At 33.1% G+C, this 27,322-nt stretch overlaps 3 protein-coding genes across 4 annotated transcripts; 2 read left to right on the top strand and 1 right to left on the bottom strand.

Moving 5' to 3' along the window:
* Positions 1-815: 815 nt before the first annotated feature.
* On the top strand, positions 816-2,157 carry LOC118028509 (large ribosomal subunit protein eL24). The gene is made up of 5 exons (XM_035032109.2): positions 816-957; positions 1,196-1,271; positions 1,378-1,479; positions 1,559-1,707; positions 1,838-2,157. Exons 1-5 carry the CDS (start codon positions 947-949, stop codon positions 1,989-1,991), a joined length of 492 nt encoding a protein of 163 aa, XP_034888000.1. The 5' UTR covers positions 816-946; the 3' UTR covers positions 1,992-2,157.
* A 5,246-nt stretch (positions 2,158-7,403) lies between these two features.
* On the top strand, positions 7,404-10,452 carry LOC118028510 (RHOMBOID-like protein 2). The gene is made up of 5 exons (XM_035032110.2): positions 7,404-7,845; positions 8,733-8,896; positions 9,156-9,319; positions 9,699-9,949; positions 10,149-10,452. The coding sequence occupies exons 1-5, from the start codon at positions 7,571-7,573 to the stop codon at positions 10,258-10,260; spliced, it is 966 nt and encodes a 321-aa protein (XP_034888001.1). The 5' UTR covers positions 7,404-7,570; the 3' UTR covers positions 10,261-10,452.
* A 3,805-nt stretch (positions 10,453-14,257) lies between these two features.
* On the bottom strand, positions 14,258-18,754 carry LOC118028511 (protein IQ-DOMAIN 22). Of its 2 annotated transcripts, XM_073407894.1 has the most exons (5): positions 18,168-18,754; positions 17,387-17,458; positions 15,808-16,008; positions 15,335-15,412; positions 14,258-15,249 (listed from the first exon to the last, which is right to left on the bottom strand). In XM_073407894.1, the coding sequence occupies exons 1-5, from the start codon at positions 18,588-18,590 to the stop codon at positions 14,521-14,523; spliced, it is 1,503 nt and encodes a 500-aa protein (XP_073263995.1). In that variant the 5' UTR covers positions 18,591-18,754; the 3' UTR covers positions 14,258-14,520. The 2 variants fall into 2 exon arrangements, with proteins under 2 accessions (XP_073263995.1, XP_034888003.1); XM_035032112.2 differs by lacking the exon at positions 17,387-17,458 and having other exon boundaries at positions 18,168-18,751.
* Positions 18,755-27,322: the final 8,568 nt, after the last annotated feature.

Here is a 27,322-nt window from a genome sequence, read left to right as displayed (position 1 = left end):
TGTAGTTGTGATTATTTTTTAAAATATTTTTTACTTTGGAAATGTATTAAAAAATATATATTTTTTATTTTTTTAAAAAATTATTTTTGATATTAATATATCAAAAATGATTTAAAAATACTACAAATAATATTAATTTGAAGTAAATAAAAAAATAATTAATTTTTAAAAAATATTTTTGAAATATAAAAATAAATAGGATCTAAAAGAGATAGAGGTTGAGGTTTTACTACATGGCTAAAAAGCACATAAATTATTGTGGATTTTAATAGTATTATTGTAAAAAAAATAATTAATAATTAATTTTTTTAAAAAAATATAATGAATCAAGGTGAAATGTGAAAAGTTAAATATCAATAAATTAATCTTAATGTCAATAAATTTAGAATAGTTTAATTTGGGTATTCTTTCATGTTAGCCTTGCTTAAAAATGTAAATATAGAGGTAGGAGATTTTTTAGATTTGAGTTTTTTAATCTATTTTTAAGTTCATTAAGGTTTTTATAATGCTTTTATATTTAAGAGGTTAAAAATAAATTTTTAGATATAAAATATCTTTACCTGACTTTTCAACAATCTTATAAAAATCCATCGAGGCATGGCACAGGGGTTAGACCTCCTTTAAACAGGCCAGGTACAAATCCACTCACATAGCCTAGCTTCCCCCCTACATTTTATAAATGTAGGGGTCAAGATGAAATAAATTTTAAAACTTAACCTCCTCGCCAAAAAAAGAAAAGGAAAGAGAAAGAAAGATGGGTTTTTCACTTTACTTCCGACTTTTGGGCCTTTTCTGCCCTAATAAGCAAGAGGAAAAGGCCCAAAGACACTACGAAGAAGGGTTTTTTCGCTAGTTAAATTGGAGAGGTTGCTAACCAGTTAGGGTTTGTAATACGAAGAGGACCATTTCCCCAGCAGCAGAGCGGCGTCAGCACTTTCATATTACCATGGTTCTCAAGTAAGCCTATCCCTTCTCCTTCTATCTGTATTCCATTCGATTGAATTGACTTAGTAGATCTCAGATTTTTAATTTTACTTTTATCCCCTTAATAAATACCCTCTGATTTTAATGTTAAATGATGTTGCTCCCTAATTTTATTGCATTTGCATGTACAGTGAAGTTATTGTTAGACATGGTTCTAGTTTTTTATTGTGGATCAGTAAAAAGTTTAGAACTAAATTTTTGGAATATCCAGGACTGAGCTTTGCCGCTTCAGTGGTGCCAAGATTTACCCTGGTAAGGGTATCAGATTTATTCGTTCCGATTCTCAGGTGAATAATATAGGATACTTATTTATTTTTTTTAGGTTGTTCTTATTTATTTTTAGTAGTTTTTTTTTGTTTCCTGAAATAATGTATTGCTATTTGATGGATGAAGGTCTTCCTCTTTGCCAACTCGAAATGCAAGAGGTATTTCCACAATCGCCTTAAGCCTTCCAAGCTTACCTGGACAGCCATGTACAGGAAACAGCACAAGAAGGTATAGTATGTCTCAAATGGTTCATTATCTGTGGGGCTCTCTTTTTCAATCTACTTATAATTTGGTTGTTTGTTCCTAGGACATTGCTGCTGAGGCTGTTAAGAAGAAGCGCCGAACCACTAAGAAGCCCTACTCGAGATCTATAGTTGGTGCTACTTTGGAAGTCATACAGAAGAGGAGAGCTGAGAAGCCCGAGGTCCGCGATGCTGCTCGTGAAGCTGCTCTACGGTACACTCTCACACTTTTAACGCTTTTATGGCTTGTGAAATGGGAGGTGTTATTCATGGTTTTCATATAGTAATGGGGTGAAGGTGGATTCTTTGCTTTCCATTCTAATGGTGGTTTTTGTTATTTTCAGTGAAATCAAGGAGAGAATCAAGAAAACCAAGGATGAAAAGAAGGCAAAGAAAGCAGAGTCGATGGCAAAGACACAGAAGACACAAACCAAGGGTGGGCCTAAGGGCGCTGGACCTAAGGGCCCTAAGCTTGGCGGCGGCGGTGGAAAGCGATGATTTTCTTATCGTTTCTCTTATATATGTAGTAGTTACTGCACCTGAAAGATATTTTGCTGGTCTTGGAGGCCAAATTCCTTTAATAGATTTTGCTGAGGATCTTTGGTTGAAGCGCTATTTTATTTTCTTGAATGGAAGGCATTGTTAGTCGAAGCTTGATTTTTTAGCCATTATGTGTTTTGCAAGTTCTCTTGAATCTTATCAGAAGTATCATGGATCTCTCTCTTTGACAGAGGACCTATGTTGAATTAAATCCTCATCTAGTCGGAGTTTTTATTTCTTTGCTAATCCAATTCATGGTATTCGCTATGTGCTTAAGGATGGAAAGTGGATGGTCGACTATCACTACACTTTTTTCTCGTTTCTTTTCCTGTCTTGCTAAGGTATCACTAGTCAGTTTTAGATGCCGAGGCAACTCAAATGGAGTTACATTAGGTGCCACAAGCAGTCGGAGAGAAAAGAGGGCATTATTCAAGAGAAGAACCCATCTATTTCAAATGAACTATTGCCCGGGATCTTCTCCTGTCTTTGTTTCTTCACCTCATTCCTTTCTTCCATGGCTTTCTCATATAAGCCTGCTGCTGAGTACAAGTCGGATGAAGCTGTGTAACAGCTGCCATCAAAAGGGTCCAATTGCAAGAGGTTTTTTGCAGCCTGTGAGATGTTATCAAATCCCTCGAAGCCTGGTAGGAGATTATCAAATCCCTAGCTTCTTCTAAAAGATCAGCACGGCAGCGAAGATGCACTAAACAACCACAATGTCGCATCATGTCATTTTCTTCACTAACAAGTTGAAAAAACCTTTTTCGTTCATCAACAAGCCTCAAATGGCGACATTTGCTCAACAAAGCGAGAAATTTTATGGCATCTGGTAGAATATTTGAACTCAACATGTCTAAAAAAATAACGAAAGCCTCTTACGAGTTATTGAGTTCCATGCCCCAACATCTCTCTTCCATGCCTTGGAAGATGTACAAGGTATTTGGAATTCTTTGAATTTAATTTAATTCACAAGGTTTAATTAATTTTTGTGTTTGGAATTTGTTTTGAGGATATAAATTTGAATTTTAAATGAAATTTGATTTTTAAAAGATATGTAAAAGCAAATAGAAGGCAGATTCTCTAACAATAATTCGTATTGAAATTCACATTAAAAACAACATTTTAAAAATACCTTAACAACAAACCCTATTATATATATATATATATATATATATATATATATATAATATATATATATATATATAAATCTTTTTCCTTCTCTTCTTCTCACCGTGATCTTGATACTGAGCTGTGTTAGTAGCGAATCTTGTGGAGTTATCTGGCAAGCGTCAGCCACTTGTTTTTCATGACATCACCCTTGCTCCGAAAATGCTTAAACATATTTTGTCGGTAATTAACTATTTATAAAATATTAAAAAATAATATAAATTATATATTAAAAATTTATTTAACAATTTAAATAATTGTGTTGAATTAATTATTTAATATGTTATTATAATTTTTTTGAAAAGCTTTTACTTGAGAAAAATATATAAAAAAATAAATTGTATTTTTTAAAATCTCACTTAACAATTTAAATTATACTAAGGCGTTTTTAGTATTGTGGTTGCTGTTGTGATTTAAAAAAAATTGTTTTATAAAAAGTACTTTTATTTGATGTTAGTTTGAAAAAATATATGTTTAGTTAAACTATGGTTGAAATTGAGGTTGAGCAAAATGTAGTTTAATGTGTTTGGTTAATAATGCTTTTGAAATTGAGGTTATAAAATAATTTTAAAAAATATATATTAATATTGATGATTTTTAATTTAAATATTGTAGATTTAACTATTGTTATTACATCATGAAATAAATAATACTTTATATAAAATATTTTTTATTGTTTTATTAAATTATCTACAATTCTATCACGTATGAAATACATCCGATAAGGACTATAATTTTTTTATTATTTTTTAAGCACGCAACAACATCAGGTAAAATATAATCATGAACAAAATTGGGATTGCGATAAAATTCTGCAAATGCTACGTCATCAAGCGATCTATGTCTAATTTATATAGTGTCATTGAATAATGTTAAACACTAGTTTTTTGAATAAAACACAATTAAAAAATAAAAAATAATTTTTTATTTTTTATTTTTTATTGGATCGGACCTAGTTCAATACATTTTGAGCTTTGAACCGGAACCGGTCCGGCCGGAATAATGGAGCATGGCTATACTGTTCACTTGAAGAGTGTAGCCATGCTACACTGTTCATGCTAATTAATTAGCATGAAATGTGCAAGAAGCAGCATTCATCTGCTTTTCTTTTCCCTGTGTTTTGGACGCAAAACACCGTGATCCATGAATAATAAATTGCCTTTTCTCTTTATCAAACGGGTTGCATCTGCGTTTTGTTTAAAACGTGGACGAAACCTCACTACCAAACACTCTCTAAGAGTGTGTTAGAAAACGTGGGGCAAACCATGTTCTTTTAAATTTTATTTTTTTTAAAATAATTTTTTTTATGATTTTAGATCGTTTTGATGTACTGATATTAAAAATTATTTTAAAATATTTTTAAATGAACAACATTTTAAACTGTCATTACTATCACAATCCCGATTACACCATAAATAAGCTAGCTAGATAGTCTTATCACTTTATCCCTTTCCTGTCAATAACCTTTAAGCATCTAGATGAGATGATATAGATTGATTTCTGAACTCCACGATGCATTATTGCTGAAACTGTTGGTTTGCTTGCAATTATTGCTTATATATTGTTCTTCCTCCAAAGGAAATGTTTACATCATGTTTGTCTTTCCAGGCTGAGATTAAAGGCGCATAATTGGAAATCGGGAACTCGAAGTGTACGGGGTCATAATTGATGAAGAAGAACGATTAAAATATATATTTTTAAAAAAAAAATTCAAAATTTTATCAAATTTTAAAATTTATTTTTGACAATTATTATTTTTTAAATTCACTATAATAATAATAAAACATAAAAATAATTCAAATTCTTATCAAATAACTTTTGAGCCGTCTTCCATAACGCTACCTTGTAGTTGAATTAGGAATGATTCAATTTTAGCCACTTGCATCTATTGAAATATCCTTAATATCTCTAAATATCTACCCCATCATCCATCATCATGAAGTTAAAGGTTATTAAGTTTTCGTATTTTGGTTTTATTTTCTAAAATTATTAATTTAAATGCTATAAATTTGAGAGTGATTAGAAATTTATATTGTTAGAATCTCAATAGATTAGTTGTGCATGGATTCATCTGAACACCTTCACAGTAAAAAAGAGAGAGAAAGAGAGAGAGAGAGAAAGAAGCGATCAAGTCCTTCATTTTCCGGTGGTATCTTATAGAACAATCCTTTCGCAATCCTCCATGAGACCCCAACTCACACACTCACCGATCACGGTAGATTCCAAGCAACCGAAATCTTGCCTTCCAATTGATCAAACAATGCCCTAGCTAGCCTGCATAAACAAACCCATCATTCAAACAACTCCATTCAACCAACCCACTAATCATTGAATTCCACGAAACGACATCATATTATAAAAACTAGTCAGCCAACCCACTAATCTAATCTATTTTACAGAGCACTTGACAATCAAAGCTGACTAACCCACAAGCCGAGCACATGCTAATCAAACTATTTAGCACAAAAGGATACAAAAACACTCCATCCTAACCTGAGACATGAAGAAGAAGACAAATCTCTTAGCAAGATCAAGAATATGTCATGTCAAGCCACAATGGAATTGCGCAACGTGTTCAGCAAACACTCCATCCTACCTCAAGCAACATCAAAACCAGAAAGAAAGAGGAGATTAGAAGATTATCCCTGCTTCTTTACCATTCCTACGTGTGTTTTTCTCTTAATTATCCAAAAGACAAATTCCCCATTTGACTCATTACAAGAAAACTTTCCAATTTGACTAGGCTCTCAAGTTTTGGGGCCATGTCCTGTCTGAAATGACTTTTAAGAGACTCGTTGCCAGATGGCAGTACAAAGTGAGTAGCTTCTAAGCATCAGTTAGCAGCCGGACCCGACAACCAAAACTGCTAGCTCCCCTGTGGTTCTAAACTCGGTATGCACACGTCTTTGGAGGGCCTGTTTGAAAGTCCTTTTCAGAAATATTTTTAAAAGAATTTGAATTTTTTTTTTTATTTTTTATTTTAAATTAATATATTTTTGAATATTTTTAGTTTGTGTATTATGAGTCAGAAATTAATATGTTAATTTCAAAAGCACTTCTGAGTCAGTTTGGGCATTCCGGTCAGAAATAATTAAAAAATATAAAAAATTAATTTAAATAAAAAAAATTCAAAATTATTGAAAAACACAACTGGAACACGGTACTAAAAGACTAAAGACCCTTCCTTTTCTAGTTATCGCGTCAGGATTCGCAAATCCTTTCACTCTCCACGAATTCGACACCAAAGCTCGAGCACATTAACTCACCCAAACGCGTGGCACTTGAGTTGCTTGTCTTTGCCCCTTTTCCAGGAAATTATCCTAAGTTCTCCAACTCATGACGGAATTTTGCGCTTACATATTTATTTACATTAAAAAAAAAAAACAAATATAGAAAAAATATTAATGTAGCGTAATTGTTGTTTCAAATACTTAATCCCATGAAAACACACAACCTATGAATTAGCGAAACAAGGCGTATTTGTTGTCTTTTCCCAATAAAGGAAAACGTTTGCTATTATTATTATTATTATTGAGAATATTTTAATTACTTTTTATAGAACAAAATTAAGTCCAGCAGGCTATCAGCCTCCTAGTTTTTTAACACAACATTGTATTTCCAATCTTGCTTCACCACTGTATCAGCTAGAACCCTAAAATCACAATAATAATCAAGCAAATATTATATTATAAAAACGATAGTAACAACAACAAATCAACTGCCTCTTTTATTTATTTTATAATAAAATATAATTTCATTGATACTAATAATAATACATTGTCATTACAATTTCTATACAATGTCATTCTAGGGTTTGGGATTGCTGCTCAAATAAAAATTGATAAAAAATATTATTTTAATTTATTTTTAATAAAAAAATATTTTAAAAAAATAGACAAAATATTAAACTCACAAACAACCTCTTGTTAAACTAATGGTCCAACAATTCACACTTTCACTACAATCTATTCTTCTTGACCTTTTCCTTTTTCATAAAAAAAAAAACCACTTAAATAAAAAAAAAATCTTTCACCATGACGTAAATGATAACTTTGAAAGGAAATAAAAAACCCACCGTCTGTCACTCACACGCAAAACCGACCACTAACAGGCAAAGCCCACGAAACACCGAAGTGAAAGAAAGACGTGACCCACGTCACCACGTTATAAGTAATTAACACGGGCATGACTCTTATATAATATGATGCAGAGTTTGCAATTTTCCATTCATTACAGCGGTTAAAATCCTCCACAATCCACTTCTTGCTCGACTTCTGATCCCAGCAACTTCCTTGTGAGCTACTTCTCTATTTAACTTCCCACATATATAAACTCACAAAAATATTGTCTATCCGTAAGAGCGAGAGACAATGGCAAGTGGAGATCTAGAGAGGGGGACAAAGAACAGAGGAAATAACGCAAATTTCCCTTCACACTATGTTGAAACAGCAGAAAAGCAATGGACTTCATGGATAATTCCCATGTTTGTTGTTGCAAATATTGCTGTTTTTATTGTTGTCATGTATGTCAACGATTGTCCTAAAAAATCTCTGGGTACTGAAGGTAGTTGCGTGGCTAAGTTTCTTGGCAGGTTCTCTTTTCAGCCGTTGAAGGAAAACCCCCTGTTTGGCCCATCTGCTGCTACGTAAGTTTGTTCTTTCTTTGCTTAATTTTGTCCAAATTTGTGAGCTTTTATAGGCGTTTTCATGTGGCTTTGGATTTGTTTCTTGGCTGGGTGTTGTGTTTAATTTGGGTGTGAAGTTTTGTTGATTTTGGATTCAGACTTTGAGATATTGGGTAGTGGTTTCTTATAATTTGATTTTAGCTGATCTTTTCTTTTGCTTAGTTACTGGTTCTGATTTTGGTATTTTTTGTTTATGCTCGCCACTAGTTTTATTTAACACTGTTATTTAATACTTGGGCTTAACTGCTTTCATGACAATACATGGTACTAGGTGTTCATAAGAAGTATTTGATTAGCAGTTATGTTTTTTTATCTTGCTATTATTGAGAATCTTCTTCTCCACTTTATCTATCATGAAAATTTGTTCTTGCGTTTATGTATTAAGGCAGTGTAGAAATTTAGGGTGATCCACAAAAGTTTTATTACTTTGTTATGGAGTTGAATTTATCCACCAAAGGGCTCTGGAAGAACATTAAACTATTTATAAATTCACTGTATTCCCTCCCCTTTTAGAGGTACTGCACTTTTCAGAACATGAGGTTATTTCCTGTATATGGTTTATAGATCAAAAGCTACAGGATTAAATTTTAATATGTAATTCAATGAGACTTACTATGCATATGATCTCTTAAGTGCTGTAGATTCGTGTCTTCATGGGTTTGATTGAGGGGTGTGATGACATAAATAGTGTTGCATGTCATTAAGTTCTTACCTGACCAATTCTTTGTTGCAATTTGTTCAAATCGATGTGCCTTTACTGCTAGTAATATGGTATCTGTAAGCAGCCTTCTAATTCATGTGGCAGAAGAATTTTGTTCGCTGATCTTTACATGCCAATGATTGTGCAGATTGGAAAAAATGGGAGCTCTGGAGTGGAACAAAGTAGCGCATGGACATCAAGGGTGGAGGCTCATCACTTGTATGTGGTTGCATGCCGGGGTTATTCATTTGCTTGCAAATATGTTAAGCTTGATCTTTATTGGGATTCGTCTTGAACAGCAATTTGGGTTTGGTATGTCATGTTCTCTTCTCCTGTCAATTCATCACATGTTAAGTTGAAATCGACATGCTTGCAAATGCAACATTTTGCAGATACATATATGCTTTCAAATGTTATAAATCACTGACTGGAAATATCTCATGCCTTGGATATTATTATCGTTGCACTTTTAAGCACATCATCAAGTTCTTATTCCAGTCATCTTTGTGTTTTTACCATTTTATTTAAAATCCAATCATCCTAATATATACTTTGGAAAATAATCTGGCAGTGCGAGTTGGGATTATCTACCTAGTATCAGGATTTGGTGGGAGCATCTTGTCTTCACTTTTTATTCAGCAAAACATTTCTGTCGGTGCATCTGGTGCTTTGTTTGGACTTCTTGGAGCAATGTTGTCAGAGCTTCTTACCAACTGGACAATCTATTCTAATAAGGTATGCTGTTAACCGTTGGTTTCTTATGCATACATATGAAAGTTTTGTGTACTCTTATCATCTTAAGATTGATGAGGCCTTGTGTTTTATGGAAGCAATAACTTGACCTAGGAAATACTACACATACACTCAGCTTTTCCATAGCTACGTGGTCTTGAATTGCTAGTTTTGGTCTTAGATTTTGTGGTTGTTTCGTATGGTTCATATATTGTAGCAGATATAGATGCTTTCCTGCTACTTATTCCTGGAACTAGGACCATGAGACCAAGACATTCTTTAGGGATAGCTTGTGGTGCGGTTGCCTCAATTTGTTTTTTTTTTTTAAATAAAAAACTGGATTCTAATAATTTGCAACTCAAAACTACTCTCATTCTTGTAGATTGCTGCTCTACTCACACTTGTGTTCATCATTGCCATTAACTTAGCTGTGGGAATTCTTCCACATGTTGACAACTTCGCCCACATTGGAGGTTTCATGAGTGGTTTTCTCCTCGGCTTTGTTTTCCTACTTCGTCCTCAGTTTGGGTGGGCAGAAAACCGACATTCTCCCGCCGATGGTCTTGTAAAATCCAAGCACAAGGCTTACCAATATGTATTCATGCTAGCTGCTGCGGTGTTGCTTATTGTTGGGTAAGTTCAAAACCCTATTTTTTTTTTTTTTTTTTGTTATCAAGCCAAGCAAATGAGACGGGCTAGATCAATTCAATGCTCCTTTGGTCTCCCCAAACTCCAACTTATCCTCATGAAACCAAGTATTTGCATATCTGCGTGTTTTCTATTAGTGCAAAAACTTGTTTCTAATATATTTATACCACTATGTACATTGCAGATTTACTTTGGCATTGGTAATGCTATTTAAAGGAGAAAACGGGAATGATCACTGCAGCTGGTGCCATTACCTTAGCTGCGTGCCTACTTCAAAATGGAACTGCCGGAGCTGATGAAGATTTTCCCATCTTATCCTCTGTTTGATAATTTTCTTAATTCTTTTCATCCTTCCATTTTCCTTGGTTTTCATTTTTTCATTTGTTTGTAACGCGTTCACATATGTACATGGAAGTTGCGCTGCGATTGACTTTGGACATCAAATAGGATTATTATAATGCTGCTACCCGCAGAATGGTTTCCCATCATCACAAATGCGTTGCTGTCAAGCATGAAGTGACTTGATGTAAGAAACTTAGAATTAATGCTGTTGAATGGGCCATCAGAAATACGTGGAGTGTTTAAAAAAATGACCGGAGACATCCTGGCCTGTGACGTTGACACGGTACCAGTTGCACCAAAACACCAACCACCAATGTTAGTTGAAGGATGACAAGTCATTTTTGCTTGCTTGCCCAAGCATCTAACAACTTTTGAATTCTAGGGTTAGATTTCGTTAGAAATGAGAGTTTCCAGAGAGAACAAGTAGCTAAAAAGAAGAAATCATCCGACCAATGCCTAACGAGTTGGTGTGGGGAACATTGGAGAAGCCATGATTCAAGGTTGGAACAATTGGAATACAAGTATTCTATAGGATTTAGTAAACCCTATAACTATAATGCCTAAATAATCAAGCCTTGGAAGGCCGTGTATGTGTTTTCAGTTGCAGTGGCCGGCGCTCCATATCAATTTTTTTCTCATTATAAAAAACATACTAAGGAAAAAATAATGAGATGTGAGTCATTAGATGTATCAGTTGGTAATTTAAATAATATAAATAAAAAACTATAGCAGTATTAAATAAAATGAAAAAAATAATAACAAAAAAAGTACAAAAAAAAAAAAAAACTCTAACATTTCTAGACTATAAAAAAATAAATTTCAAAGGAAAAAAAAAAGAAGAAGCAAACCTTTTAAAACTTTCTAAACTTGATTTAATATTTAAAACTTGCAATCCCTGAAATTTAAAAAAAAAGAAGCAAATATGGGATTTCCTTAGCTGAGGATCGTTTTTAGTCTGTTTCTTTTCCTACAGAAGGGACTAGAAAACTCTCATTGTAGAGGGGGTACTAGAAAAATCCACGCTCATAAACCTTGGATTTCTCAAGTTCTGAAACGACAACCGCCATCCCTATTCTACTCAACCCACAGTCCATGCTCCATACCATATTTCAAACAGTACTGAAGAACAACAACCATCCTAAGCATATATATATATATATATATATATATATCATCTTTCATCCCTCGCAAAAAAGTCTTAACCATACATTGGCTCTATCCTAAAGCTAAATGCTTGCTCCTGTCTAGTTTGAGAAGAAAAGGAAATGATTTGCTGGCGATAAGAGGTTTGGAACAGAGTTGTGTATCATATTCAACGAAGGTGCAAAGCTATCATAAATCATCATGTGACAAAGAAGAGAGCTCCTGGGGGTTACAAGAGGGACTGTTCCAAGAAAGGAGAAGAGGGTCTGCCATGAGATCCAGGAATTACAAGAGGGACATTTTCCTTTTAAGACAAAAAAATCATGCAGTAGTAAAGTTCTCCTTCATGTTAATGCTTTCTTTCCATTTTCATGTTTGCGTTTGCTCTTGTTTCAGGCTTAAAACGGCAAAGAATCGAGGCCTCTCTACATGCTTGTTTTGCATTGTAATAAATACTGTGAAGATCATGCAATGTGAATTTGGTTTGTCTTGGCTTGGGCCAGTTGATTTAAGGGTAGACTAAGCTTGCATGCTTTCTTCGGTCTTCATTTTGGGAACATTGGCTGAAGGTTTGTTGCTTGAGTCTAAAATGCAGGCTTGGTTGTAGACTAATGGATATTGGTGACGATTTTGGGTCGTTCTTCTTCAATCATTAGTCTACACCTTTGCAAGTTGCAGGCCCTCGGTTTGGGCTGCCGACATAATATAACTTGAGTTTTCGGCTTCTACCTTTGGGTTATCCACAATTATATAAAAAAAAATGTTTTGTTTTTCCATTTTAGAAATATTTTTAAAAAAATTTTAAATTTTTTTTTCCTTATTTTCAATTAATTATTTTCTTGTATTTTTAAATTATTTTAATGGGCTGATATTAAAAATAAATTTAAAAATTTATTATTTCAATTAGGATTGTTATCAGAATACTAAATAAGCTCTAAGTGTTGGACTATTTTCTCTAGGTTTTTTCTAAGCTTTGTTTGGCTAGCTTTTTTTCTTTATAAGAACTTTTTTTTTTTTTTTTTATCATGAGCTTGCTTATATAACCTTTCGCATTTAATATTTGGGGTTGTATATTTATACGTGAGAAATGCAATTCTAATATTAAATAAATTCATTTAGCTTTCAAAACAAAATATTTTTTAATTGTATATGATCAAATCTTTCCAAAAAAATTGTGTACCCATTTTTAATCAAAAAATATAAAAAATTGGAGAAAAATAGAGAAAAAAACCAAAAACATATTGCATGATTTAGTATTTCTTGAAAAAAAAATAGTTCTTATATTTTGCATGCATCATGGACCTAATAACAAGTTTATTAAGTCCATGGAGGACTTGGCCTGACTTTCAAAAATATATATAAAAAATAATTTTTTTATTTTTAATATTTTAGGATTTAAAAATTTATGTGTAGGATGAATTTTCAATAATAAAGATAAATTAAGTACATAATAAATAAAGATATCATTCTCTCTCTCATTTGTTTACTTTTAATATTTAAGAATAATGAATTTATAAACAAGATGTCTTTTCAATATTAAAAGAAACAAAAAAAATATATAATAAAATATTATTTTACTTTAATTGAGTTGTCAATTCTGTTCTAATTGGCATTTTTTTTTCTTATTAGAACAATAAATTTCAATTCCAGAGCATTTAAGTGTTTTTTTCCTGGAATCATGTATTGTGTATAATTTAAAATATTAAATCAAGATATATGATTTCAATTTAAATTTAAAAATAAATTAATTTTAAATTATACAATATAAACACAATATTAACTATCTAAATATAATTTTAAAATTTAAAGCATTCCTAAGTATTCAAGAGTAAAGAATTCAACATAAATAAAATAGCAATATTAAGAAAGTAAGGTTTCAATACAAAAGAAACATAAATTACTTAGTCTCTTATACTCTATCCTATATTTCCTTTTAGAATAGATGAATCCAAACATACTCTAATTTATCTCATACCTAGTTGCACTGCAAGAGTAGCTAAAAACTCGAATTGCAAGCGTTCGAAGTTCAAGAGTTGTCATTGTCAAATTGTTTCCACCATAGAAGTAATTAAAATAAAAATTCAATAAATTAAATATTATAAATACAAAAACAATATTTATATTTTTAAAAATATAGGCAATAAAAGTTATTACCGAAATTAACTTTTTTCTTTAATGAAAGCTATGGAGATGCCAAAATCACCCGAAAAATCTAGAATAACTTGAGATCCTAAGCGATTAGAGCCGTTCCAGCCGAAACGAAACGCAGATCACAGCCTTAGTTGATACATTTCTATATTGCAGCAGAGCTGAATGATTCTCTTTGATAGTAGCGGGTTCATGGCCACCACACAGCAGTCAACAGAGCTGTGGAAATAGTAGGGCCACTCGAGAGCTTGTGGTTGAACAAGGGAAGAACTGGACATTGCATTGAGCTACTCGAAATTTCTAATTGGGTATAAGATGTAATAATCAGAATGGGGACCTGCCCTAATGCATGGCATGGCATGGGGCGTTTGAATGTTTCCATTTGAATATAAGATGTACTGATTAATTGACCACACGGAGTCATAGGACCGTAGCCATGTCTAGCTGACTTGTGACCATCACAACCACCAACATTATCTTTCCCATGTCCTCAAACATGTTCTTCAAACGCGATCTCCTAAATCCCTTGTAGGGCATGAGCTACCTTTAAAACTTTGACAGTATTAACTGTTTAATTCACCAGATCGCTCTGGTGAATTGGTTTTAGGACAATAACGGGTTTCAGTACAAATCTATCACTACTTTTTGTTTCAGAAAAGATGACAAATGGCAGAAAAGATTTAGAAGAGAAGCCTGATACAATTGGATTCAGGAATTGACACTTCTGGTTAAGCTTGATTTTACCCTTGATACATAAACGGAGTTCAAAAACACTACATGGATGATTTCCACTGGATTCTAAGCGTCTAGTGATCATACTAATTAGCCACCAACAAAAACAACTTGACAGTTAACATAGATTAATCTAAGACAAATCATGTATAAACTAAGTCACGCTCATTTGTTACCATTGAAACTTCGTTTTAGTATTTCTGCCCAACAGGCATTCCCAGCCTGTCCAAACGACCAGATCCAGGGTAAGCTTTACTTGTGAAACTTGCACGCAAGGCAGAAGCACTCTGTGCACTACTCGATCTTTGTTCACCAAAGCCGAGAACCGAGTATCTCTTGGTTGAGCTGGATCTCTCATACTGGGGTCTTTGTTTTGGAGCGCTTAGAGATCTCACCTTAGCCCTTGAAGATTCAGTGTTACACATGTAATTTGGGTGGTCAGAGTATCCACTCATGATGCTTCTGGAGCCACCACTCCGACTGGGGGTGAAGGGACTTCTCTTACCACTGCCACCCCTTGATGATGCAGAGTAGAATTGGGGGCTATTATCAGCGGTGCAAAATGCTTCCTCAACCTCATGAGAGAATTTCAATGGACTTAAAGATTGAACTTCGCCAGATGAGGGGCTTGGAACTGCTTGATGGACTGTGGAGCCTTTTGATGTTGTGAAACTATGACTATACTGATCCGCAGACAAGGAAAGGCGAGAAGGGTGAAAGAGATTTCTACGTTTAGGAGTAACATGTGATTTTCCAGAATCAATCTCAAGGATCTTGTCATCATCAATGGGGCCAGTTCCTGGCGAAGGGGCTTGATGATCCCATGTTCTACCATCCATTTCATGTTCTGACCAATTGAAGGATAAGTGTGCAGCATCTTGATCAGCAATTTCTCTGCCTTTAGATTTTGACCCAGTTCTCTGTAAATGTCAAAAACAGGGCCACAAGTGCAAGGTCAGGATTTTAACAGTTGAATAATCATCCGAGGAGACGGGATAAATATACCTTAAGCATTGATGATTGTTCATATTTTCCACTCCTAGCACGAATGGCGTGCTTGGATTCTTCACGGGTTGGCAGACCCTAGAGGTAGTTTAAATATGATCAGCAACATGTAACCTAGGGAAAGTTGGTACAAGCACATAGAAATACAGTCTAAGCATCCAATTATCAGCTTCTAAAAAAAAGTCGATAAGTCAATTTTATGAGCACCACAACCATTTTCGAAGGTTGGATTTAATTGTATAACATGGCTCATTGATTTTTTATAACCACCCTCACCAAACCCACCAAGCTTACAACATTCAAAACCATGAATAATATATGCACCTTAATTAAAGGTGTCTAAAGCCAAAAAGAAAGCTAGTCTACAGCTCTAAAGAAAAGTAGCCTTGAGTCCATGAGCAAAGCAATTCACTTCTCAAAAAATTCCAGCACAAGGAATTCAAATATGGGAGGGAAAATTGAGTTCTGCTTACAGGGAGGTGAAAGTGAGAAGACTTGCTGCTCGAGTGGGAGGATTCAGAAATTTGGGCACGTCCTGCACGTGCTCGAGCCTGCGCTCTCAGCAATGCTTGCATTCGATGAAGCCACCCTGCTGTTCGCTTCCTCTCAAGGTGACCTCTTACCAGTGCCTGAAGCCTCACCAATGCTTTTAATGCTCTTAACGCTCTCCTTGCCTAGATTAATCCAGTAAGAAGTCACAAGTCAAGCCAGTTTAACATTTCCATTTGGGTTTTTTTAAAGCATTCCTTGCATGAAAAAACATGAAGTTGATGTTTTTTTAAAGTATTTTTAAATGATTTTAATATAAGGATATAAAAATCATCCAAAAACACCTAAAAAAACCCTTCAATTTCATGCTTTTTTAGGGAAAAATCACCTTCAGATGCTTTACCAAACACACGCCAATGTTTCAAAGCCTAACAATCATCGCATTGCATTTAATGCTCGTGCAGACATGCCCAATCCTTTAATTAAGTACGCATTTGTTACATATAATAAAACAAAAACAAAAAGCATCTCGAGCTGGTCATAGTTTCACACTGTTACATTCACTATAGGACCATCAGTTTGACAGAACAGCTTGAAATCATGGAGCTAAACAGAACAACTCACACCAATTAAGATTTTAAAAGGAAACAGGACAGAAGCCTTAGAGAATGTCCCAATTGAAAATCTCATCTGATACTGAACACATTATAGAAGACAATGACATCTCACTATCTGCCCTCCCATGAGGGAAAAGATACATGTTGTGAAAAGTCTTTGATGAATATTGAATAGGAGAGAAACTAGAAACAACTCAAGATTTATCGTGGTTCGGCAATGTGTCTATATCCACATGAGCTGGGAGCTTTTATGTTTCACTATGTCAAAATAGAATTACATGATATATATTTACACTAGACCCTAAAATGCACAAGAAAACATAGTCGCCTAAGGAATCCTAACCTTCCAATGAGTATTAATAGAGCCACAAACTACGACAATAAAGCATTCCACAAGCCTTGACTTATAAGGTAGTGTTTGAGATTGTGGTGGTGGTTGCTTTTTAAAATGCTTTTTGCTTGGAAATACATCAAAATAATACTTGTAGCAATACCATAATAGAACAAAACGATATAAAATCATAAAAAAAAATTAATTTAAAGAAAAAAAATCAAAAATTTTCAAAAGCACTTCTTGAACACAAAAACAAAGATACTTGTAGCAATACCATATTAGAACAACTAACCCAACTTTCATCTTTGGACTTGAAGGAAAAATTTACACTTTTTCGCTGCTTTGGTACCCACCCTTACCTAAGACCCAGCAACTAAAAGTATTTAGAGTTGAACCATACTTGGAAACGAGAAACCTCAAAAAGTGTACTGTTAACAATTTAAAACTCTGCCGTATTCCTTGTCAACCGAAAAAAACCTACCAAATATCCTTAATTTTGCTACTATTCTATGTCTAATCCTATTGGCATTAAGGGCCAAAATCCATCCAACAACTGTTGACAATGGGAGCTGGGCCCTACAGTTTGGAATGTAACACTGGAATTAGACAAACCCATCTTTTTAAATAGAGCATCTCGTTGATAAAGTTATTATCATCAGACGCAAGGGGTCCAAAAGTAAGCACCTGTACAACAATTTCCACATGAAATCAAAAGCATTTAAGCTACAAACATACCAATCAGCTAAACAAGCACACCGATAATAAAATAAAATAAAAATCATGAAGCTTCACAGAGATCACTAGTTAAAGATTTGGGTACAATGTTTTTGAAATTACATAAAAGAACACCATGACACGGTACCGCTTGAAATTATTCCCCCAAGATCCAAACCAAAAATAGAACAAGATTGTTTTCTTTCAACGTTGAACATCCCAACCAAGATAGAAGGAAGTGAAAACCTTAGTTCCACACGGATTCACGGCCCGGTACATGGTAGTCTGGTGACTCCACGAGTACAAATATAAAAACTGGCTCCATTTATAGTTCAATTAAAGGACTTGAAAATGGAAAAAAGAACCTCCCAAAAGCAATTTTATTCGGACACTGAATTCTTTAAGCATAACGACAGAGCAGAACAACTCAGGTGACAGTGCGAAGCAGAAGAAAAAATAACATTGTAAGAATGAAAACGAAATTGTTTTAGTAACTTTGTAGAGCAGGCAACTGTAACATGCATCCCATCTTTTTAAGATAAAAGGTTCGTGACTAAATAGCGCTAATCCCAACAAAATTGGCAAAAAAACATGACTAGCTAAAGATAAATAAAATTCTTAAACAGAATAGAATAAAGGAATAAACGTTAAGAAAAATACGTGAGACCAATTATATTACCAGGTAGCCACGAAAAGCAGCTTCGATCTTAACAGCAGCGAAGTCTTCACGTAAGCCAGGACTCCCGCTAACGTACGCAACACTGTTATCAACACACCTCCCACTGCTTGTTAACCGCACCACCTCTGCAGCTGCCTTCGCGGCAGCAACTGCAGCCTCCGCGACTGCAGCAGTAGCAGCAGCCACGGCGATCGCATGCTTGTTCGGGTCCTCCTCTAACTCCTGCCCGTACAAAACGCCTGCTTTAACGGCTTCAGTCTCTTGTTGTTGCTGTTGGTGATGGTGTTGGTCTTTTTCACGGTGGGACTTCACAAAACTCCATCTCCTTTTTTCTTTAGAACGAGTTGTTACGGGGTAGTCTAGCGGTGGGTCGGGTTTTTTGAGGCCAAGAACGGCACGGAACCATTTGGAAGCTTTACCCATCAGTGAGAGGGAAGTGTTAAGAATGTTTTGGGGTGTTTGGGATTAGCAATAGCAGGGAGGGAGAGGCTGGTTAAGTTCTAGTATACTCGGAGTGGAGGGAGGGAGGGAGGGAGGGAGTTGAGAGAAGGTGAGGGTGTTTGCTGGTATTTCACTGGTGGGTATATAAATCCGGGGAATTTTATACGATTTGGAAAATGATGGCAGGAATGGGAGTGTTTTGGGTAAAGCGAAAGTCTATTCGCTTGGTTTGCGCGTGTGATTCAAACGTTGCATGCAGCTTATGTTTTGGTAAAGATGACCTTTTGGATTATTTTATTGGGTGACTGCTTTCTTTTATATGAAATCGGATCCTCGTGTAACTCTCTCCCCCCTCCCTCGAGAATTACCATCACGTGCAATTATCAAGTAAACTATACATCGAGTTTTACTGGCTCCTCCATAATTGGCACAAGTTATATCGTGGGCTTATATATAAAAAAAAAATTATAGTGTAAAAAAATAACTAGATATTATTAACATGTTTTGTAATAAAAAAAATTAATCATAACCTAAAAATATAATATTTATTGGATGACATTTTTATATTCTTTTTAAAAAAATCAAGATGACAACATATTAAATCGAGTTGAGTTAGCCTATTAAATTTACAATCTAAATGATGAAAATGTGATAATTATATATATAAATTAAAATTAAAATAAATTATAAAATTTAATTTATAATCAATTCAATATTAAATAAATAAAATAAAAAAATAATAAAAAAAAAACCATTTAAGTCAACATGACAAAACCACAACCAGGGTCATGAAATTAGGATGAACTCATAGAAAGTGAAAAAAAAAATTGCAGAGTTTTATTGAAAGTAAAATAAAAACATCATTGAAAAATAACAACATGAAAAAAAAAATCAAAACAATATGGGTTTGACATGTTAAACCTGTAATCTAGTTCATGAGATCAATATAAATTCATAAAAAGCAAATAAATAAACTACAAGGCTCCATTTCACAATAGATTTAATGTTAAGGATTGATGTCAGGGAAAAAAAAAACTAAATCCAAGATATTGGGATAACATTGCGTAAAGCAAAATAGAATAAACTACGAAACTCAATTCCCGAACAATCTAGTATTGAAAGATGAAACTAAATAAAAAATTAAAAAAATTAAGTTGTTTGATGTGAAATTGTAAACCAAGATATTAAAAAAATATATATAAAAATACAAGCTGATTCAACTCAAGTTGCGAGATTAGGTTATCCTATAAAAGCAAAATGAGAAAAAAAATACAAAGCTTATTTTCCAACCAACATAATGTTAAAAGATGAAATAAAAAAATTTATTTAAAAGATTGATCAAGATTTGAAATAAATTACCTGAATCAACCTAGATTAACACGATAAACTTGCGATCTGAGTTATGTGATCAAAATAAATTCATTGAAAGCAAATTAAAAACAATTATGATGCACCACTCCAATATATCTTAATATTAAAGGTTGAAATAAAAAAAATCTACGAGACTGGTATACAAGCCAATATAAATACAACTAAGAAAAAACCATGAAGTATAATCTCTCAACACAATATAATATTAAAGGATAAAACTGAAAAAAAAAAAGATTGATTCATAGAATAATAAAATTAAAAAATATATTTTATTATAATAAATAAATAGTTATAGTAATTTAGCCACATCATCTACTTTTTTTCAAAAAAAATAAAATTTATATTTAGTTAAAATTGATCGAGGTGCCAATTTATTGGGTTCATATATCCTATCAAATTTTATAAATTGTTTTTATTCTTTTTCAAAATTAATAACATAAACTAGTTAATAAAATTACACTGGTATTTAGGTTTGATTTTTCCTATAGTTACTTTACAGTTACACGAGAATTATTCAGTGGCGTATCATGTATAGCAAATGTCATGTAATGTCTCTCTCTGGTTCATATATCCTTTATTTTTATTAAATCCTTTTATGGCATAATTAGATGAGACCAAGTTTAAATATATGGTATAGAGAACAAAATAAAAGATAAAGGAATGGAATGTAAAATACAGAGAAAATTCACTGCACCTATCAAATTTATAATAATTTTATTTTAGTTTAAGAAACTATTTTATTTATTTTTTAATTTTCAAGCTTAGAAAACAAGAGAAAAAATTATTAGAAAAATACAGAAATTTGATGCCACAATTCCAATAACTAAAATAGCCAAGCTTGAAAAGTTGAAAACCTATATTTTCCACAAGTTCTGGCCACCAGAGGTGGCTTGAAACCGGGCACAGATGATATTTAGAATCTGTTTATTTATGTATTTTAAAAAAATTAATTTTTTTTATTAATTTTAAATTAATATATTTTTAAATATTTTAATATGCTCATATCACATATATTTAAATATAAAATATTATTTAAAAAATAACTAGGATGCAAGCTTTAATTTTTTTTTTCCCAAATACAACCTTTATTGCAGAAAAGACATGAGCCTATAAAAGATGGGTCTGAATTTCCAAACCCAGACACTTGAATTTGGGTAGCTGGCTAGGTGTGCAGGCGGCCTACTATGCCTAATACCGCCTTGATAATCTCTCTCTCTCTCTCTCTCTCTTTCTACCCTAAACTAATATCCTCCCTCTTTTTTATTTTTAGGTTATGTTAATTTTTTATTTTAATTTAAATTAATACTTTATTTTTTAAATTGTAATTATTATTTTTTATATTTTTATAATATCTCTTATTGCAATTTATAATTTTTTTATAACTGATATAAATAAACTAAATTTGTAGGATATACATGTGCTTCATGTGAAAAAATAACATCATAGATAAAAAAAAAATATCAATAATTTTTTTTTTAATTTTTTTTTGCATATTTATCTATTTTTTAAAAGAAAAAATATTGGCTTAATAGTTTAGTATTTAATTAGAATAACAACTCTTTCACAATTAATAACTTCATTTATTTTTTAAATTTACTTTATTAAAAATAAACAATATCTTTACGTTTTTTAATTAAAAAATATTATAATAAAATGTACATGTAATATTAATATACTCTTTTATTTTTTATTACATTAAAATTTAATTTGAAATTCTACTCGGGATATGGAATAGCGGGTTTTAAAGCTAGTAACTAAATTTCTGGTAAAAATGATGAAGAAAAACAGAAACTTGCTCCGACCAAAAACGAACACCCATCATCTGCTAGTATAATATTTCGTACTCCAGGGCAAGAACCTCCCACATACGCGGCTGCAACTCCTGCCTAGACCTCAATCTTGCAAGAAAATCAGAACATTGGTTCCCTTCGCGTAACGAATGGCTGAGCTTGGAAGTCATTTCTGTCTGTTAAAAGCAGCCTAGTATCATGAACGAGACCTTAACGAGGATGGCACCTAGAATGGTTCACACTAGCCACTCTCAAAGCTTCCATTGAATCGGATTCAATCCTTATCTGCCATATACCCCATAACTCAGACGCCGGATTTGCTGTGTGGCCAAAATATACAGAAAACTCAGCCGCCGGATTTGCTGTGTGGCCAGTATATACAGAAAACTCAGCCTTCCAGTTACCAAGAGAGCCCCGGATCACACCACCACAATCTGCTCTTTCCGGATTTCCCAAAGAATCACCATCAACATTAAGCTTCCAGTAACCTAGTGCAGGCTGTAAACACTTAACAAACCGACAAGGAGTACCAGAATTAGCCAAACTATAATCGCCGAAAGCTAATTTATAATCATTTAAAAGATGATAAACTCGTTGGATTTGTGCGATTATCTCTCCATTAATCATCTCTGCATTCCGGCATTTCCAAGATCACCAACATGTACACAAGAACACCAACTGTTCAGACCACTCCTGTACCCTTACCTGCAATACCAATTCATGAAAAAATTACTCCACAAGACAGTAGGCTTTCTCACAGTCCCGTAAAAGATGCGGCACAGATCCCGGCTTCTCACTGCATCCCAAACGTAGAGGGAAAACAATCATTACACGTTCATACCTAACTTTGTTCGTTAGAAGCCGATTCCAGGCAGCCAATCGAATAAAAGCTATACGTTTTTGTGCAGCCTAACCCAATTACAACTCTCCGTACCCACCGTTGGATCCGCTTCCATATGGAAATCAAAACCACCCCGAGCAGAGCATATACCAGTAGGATTTCTATCCCAAATAATATTAGCCGCTTTCAAATGCCTTCCTAAAACCCAATTTTCAGTTGAGTATCCATTGAATGACATGGATTCATGAATGAAAAAGAAAATAAAAATAAATCTTAATGCGACAGGAAGGCAAATGGAAAAACGTGACATGGAATGATGGAAGCCGAGGAAGAACCTGCATCGTCTGTCCTGATGCGACTGCACGTTCATGCCTCCAAAGTCCAAATTATATTTTTAATCTTGTGTAGTGCCCAATTTATCCTAATTTCACTGGGTGATTCTTTTGAGTTCTGAAGTTCACGGGTCTCATTGAAAACAACAATCCCTGCTACCAGCGGTTGATGACTGGAACACTGAAAAGGATTATAAGCCATCTTCTCACAACTCTATCTGTAGGGATCTGCCAGAGTTTTACCTACAGTGTCATAGGCTGTTATGTCGTTTCAACTCACCGGAAACTGTAGCCTTTGTGAAAAAACTCGTAAACCAAAGACGAGGGGTGTTTTTACAGACTAACACGCCATTTTTTCTCTCTAAACAATATAGGTATAATAGGATTACATCAAAAACAACAAATCTAAGAACAATAAGATCCGAATCTATAATCATAAGATCTAGGATCATTTAAAAGGGGAGGGGTCCCTACCTACGGTAGCTAAAGATTTGGAATCTTAGAAAGGGAAGGAGGGAGAGTCTCCATTTGCAATCCCAAAAAAGGCTTGATATAATATAATATCTAAAATATTGATATAAAGGCTTGAAATCCACTTGGAAAAAAAGTATTAGGGAAGGTTTCAAGGTAGAATTGCAATTGCACTGAAATATTGCCCTAACAGAGCTTCCAAGGGCTCGAGGAATAGCAAGAAACTAGACTTTGGAATCGTGCTTCGCCGAGGTCAAATAAAAAATATATAACATTGTTGCAAAATATAAATGGTGTTATTTTTGTTTGTACAGGATAAAATATCTGAAACGTGATGGTTAAAAACTTCATCAGTGTTAGACTTGAATAAATTAATTGATTATTACAGTGTTAATAAATAAATAAAAATTGGTTTAACTTATTCAACCAAGCAATTAAATAGTAAAATGTTGCTTAACTCAAACGATGATTTGGTTTTAAACAACTGCATTTCTCAACAAACAAAATTTAAAATCCATGTCAAAATATGATCCCAAACATTTTTTTTTTTAAGCTACGTGACAGAAAATAATGAAATTGTTTATTTATTTATTTATTTAAAGTTAAATAAATAGAATAAATGACAACAAAGGGATAGATTACATTATTTTTTTTTTTTGAATTTTAGGGGGAGAATGCAATAAAAAACAACCCTAAATAATTTTTTTAAGGGGTCGTTGAATCAGCAATTCATGTCAAAGTTTCAACGCAGTCTAATAATTTTTTTAATAAATTTATGTTGCATCTAAATAAAAAATAAAAATAATTGCAAAAAAAAAAAAACCAATGAAAAAGCTTAGGTGTGCAAGCCTAACAACCCAACACATCTGAACATATAATAAAAAAGCCTAGCCCCCATGCTTGACCCTATTATTTTTTAAGACTCAGATGACACATCTTCCTCTACTTTTATTAAAAAAATAAATAAATTAGACAACACGTTATTTATTGAAACATATGATATGTCATCTATTTGCCTAGAATTCAACCACCATAATGGTGGCTAAAAAATCAAGACAAAAGTGTAGTTTTTTTCAACTCATTTTAACTAAAAAATACATTTTATACACCCTCAGTAACTCAAAAACAATTCATCAACCTAAAAAACTTCAAAAAATTCCCTACAATATGAAACCAAAGTGAGTTATATTTTTCTTTCCCAGTCCACTTTTTCAATAATATCAAAATTTGAAACAACCATTATTCAACTCTTGTCATCAAATAGAATTCATGGATACCAACATCAACCAATTTGGTGTCTAAAATATACTAAAAGATGAATTTCTCTCGGTCAAAATCTAGCCAAAAAAATTTTCCGTGCTCTACATGCTCTAGTAACTTTTTTATTAAAAATTATTTTTAAAAAGAAATTACATCATTATCCTCAACTAAACTTACAATTAACAACTAAATCTAGATTAAAATACCCAAATACCCCTTATTATAATAAACTAAACGTCTTCCAGATACATGGTAGTTATATTGTGTATGAAAATAAAAATATCTAAATATCTCTATTTATATAATACCACTATTTTTTTTCTATTCTTGTACTATTTTGATTATTTTATTATTTATAAAAAATTAAATAGATATTAACATCTTAAACAAACTAGTAATAATTAATACACATCTTAAAAATATCAAAATATCTCTACATGCAATTTTTTATAAGAAAGATAAAGTAGTTATTATTATTTTACCTGTTTATATAACAAGTGTGAAAAGCTCGTGGTCGATTTAAGCACAACTTCTTCTTTTTTTTTTCACGGGAAAGGGAAGGAAAGAAAAAAAGAAGAAGAAACAGATGGTAATGGTATCTTGTCAACAGGATTTCTTGTCAACAGGATGCAACTACAAGATCATGTTGTCAGGATATAATTTCTCGTCGAGTTTCTAGCAATGACATGGATGATCCAGTCCTCGTACGTACTTATCGTACAAACTTATCTTATTATACAGAAGTATCCTCTCCCCTCCAGAATATCAAATATTGAAATTAAAGAAAAAAGAGTCGATCATATATTTAGCCACTGTAATCATGACACGTTGAATTGAGAGTGTAATGGAGCCCTACTGGATCAACACTTGAGAGAGTCAAAGTAGGAGACCTGGTCAAACCAACGCACGTTCTTTGCCTCCCAAACATTTGTTCACGGGTGTGGATATTTGTCAGCTTAGTTAGTCAACATTTTCTGCAGGTGTGAATACTGCTAGGTCAATGCCTGATTCAATGTTTTTTAGGAACTAGATGAAACACTCAAATCACAGGGGGGACATGAAAGTCCCAAGAATGCAGAGGATAGGAAGACAGGGCTCACACTGCTCGTCTAGCCCTGTTTTCTTACTCCTGCTAAACACAGCAAGAGCAATGGGACTGGATAATTTGAGCTTGGCCCTCTTCTTTTTTGTTAGAATAGATGGCACTCGCGTAGATTGTTTGATCATATAGTATTTCTTGTTTTGTTGTTTGGTGAACATGCTTTTTATTTGAAGTCATTGAAATTGAAGAACATCATACAACAAGCATCAATTTAGGTACGAAGATTATCTAAAGTTCAGGGATCCATGCAGGCCAAAAAAGCTGTCGGGAGATCCTCCAAATATGCCCGACAACATTAACTAAGATTAGGACATGGCACATTCGCAATTCACAGGGTAACGAGGTAAAAAGATGAGAAAAATTACACTCCCAGTTCTGGAAATCACTGGGAACTATGCCTGTCGATGGAATACATTATTGGGCCCAGGATTTGTATTCCATCGACGGGGATTTGCACCCCTTATCGCCAAACCATGAACACAAAACAAAACACAAAACCAGGTCAAGAATACCCACGAGTCCAAAGACTAACAGGTTCGAGGATGAGGTCCTAAGGAACTCGGGCGCATCATGTGACTCATTATTCTACTGGACTCTGGAAGATGGCACAATTCCCAGAGAGTTTTGCTGATCCGAGCCCATAATAAATTATAGCCTACCGAGACACCAGTACTAAAGTCGAGGACTGGACATACACACCTCGAAGACTCCATGCTAAACAGACACGCTTCGACCCCGAACCACTTCACCTATTTTGAGTGTGTTTACTATTTCGGTAGTTTTTATAACTGTGATATGAAATAAAAAAAAAATGTTTAGAAAAATTATTTTTAGTTATAATTATTTGATTAAAATATATGTTTGATTAAAATTATAGATACAAATTATTCTTCAATAAAAAAAACATGTTTAAGATGTTTGATTAAAATAATAGTTGCAATTGATATTGGTAATAAAATGATCTAAAAAAAACATATTAATTTTTTATTTTGCAATTTCATTAATTTTTATTTTATTATTAATACATAGTAAAAACAATCATATGAATTACAACACTAATTTTATTGTTAAATTAAACTTACTGTAACACCTTCACAAGCATATTCCATATAGGAAATCCTCTAGTTTACGGAGTTGTGAATATAAAATCATATCAATTAAAAAAATTTCAGGAATAAAATTGAGTTAGAAATCAAATTATATAAATAATTGATGAGAATTAAAATTATATATTATTTTAATTTATAAATATAAAAACTTGAATCTCATCAAATTTTTAACTTATACAAAAACTGCTCAGCATTGATTTTTTGATTAGTTCAAAGAAAGGTAAGGTTATTCTGGTCTCGTGGATAGCAAATTTAACAGTAATAAAATGCAACTCAATGAAAAACAGAGAAAAAATATAGTAAAAACATGTGAAGTAGCTTTTCAAAAATTAAGTTCAAAACTTATTTATTGATGAGATCCAGGAATAAAAATTATATTTTATTTTGTAACTAAACAAGATAAAATTAATATTAAATAAAAAAGTAGACACTAACACA

This window comes from Populus alba, chromosome 3 (genome assembly GCF_005239225.2).
Source record: "Populus alba chromosome 3, ASM523922v2, whole genome shotgun sequence".
Lineage (NCBI taxonomy): Eukaryota > Viridiplantae > Streptophyta > Magnoliopsida > Malpighiales > Salicaceae > Populus > Populus alba.
This window is presented reverse-complemented; position numbering and strand designations above follow the sequence as displayed.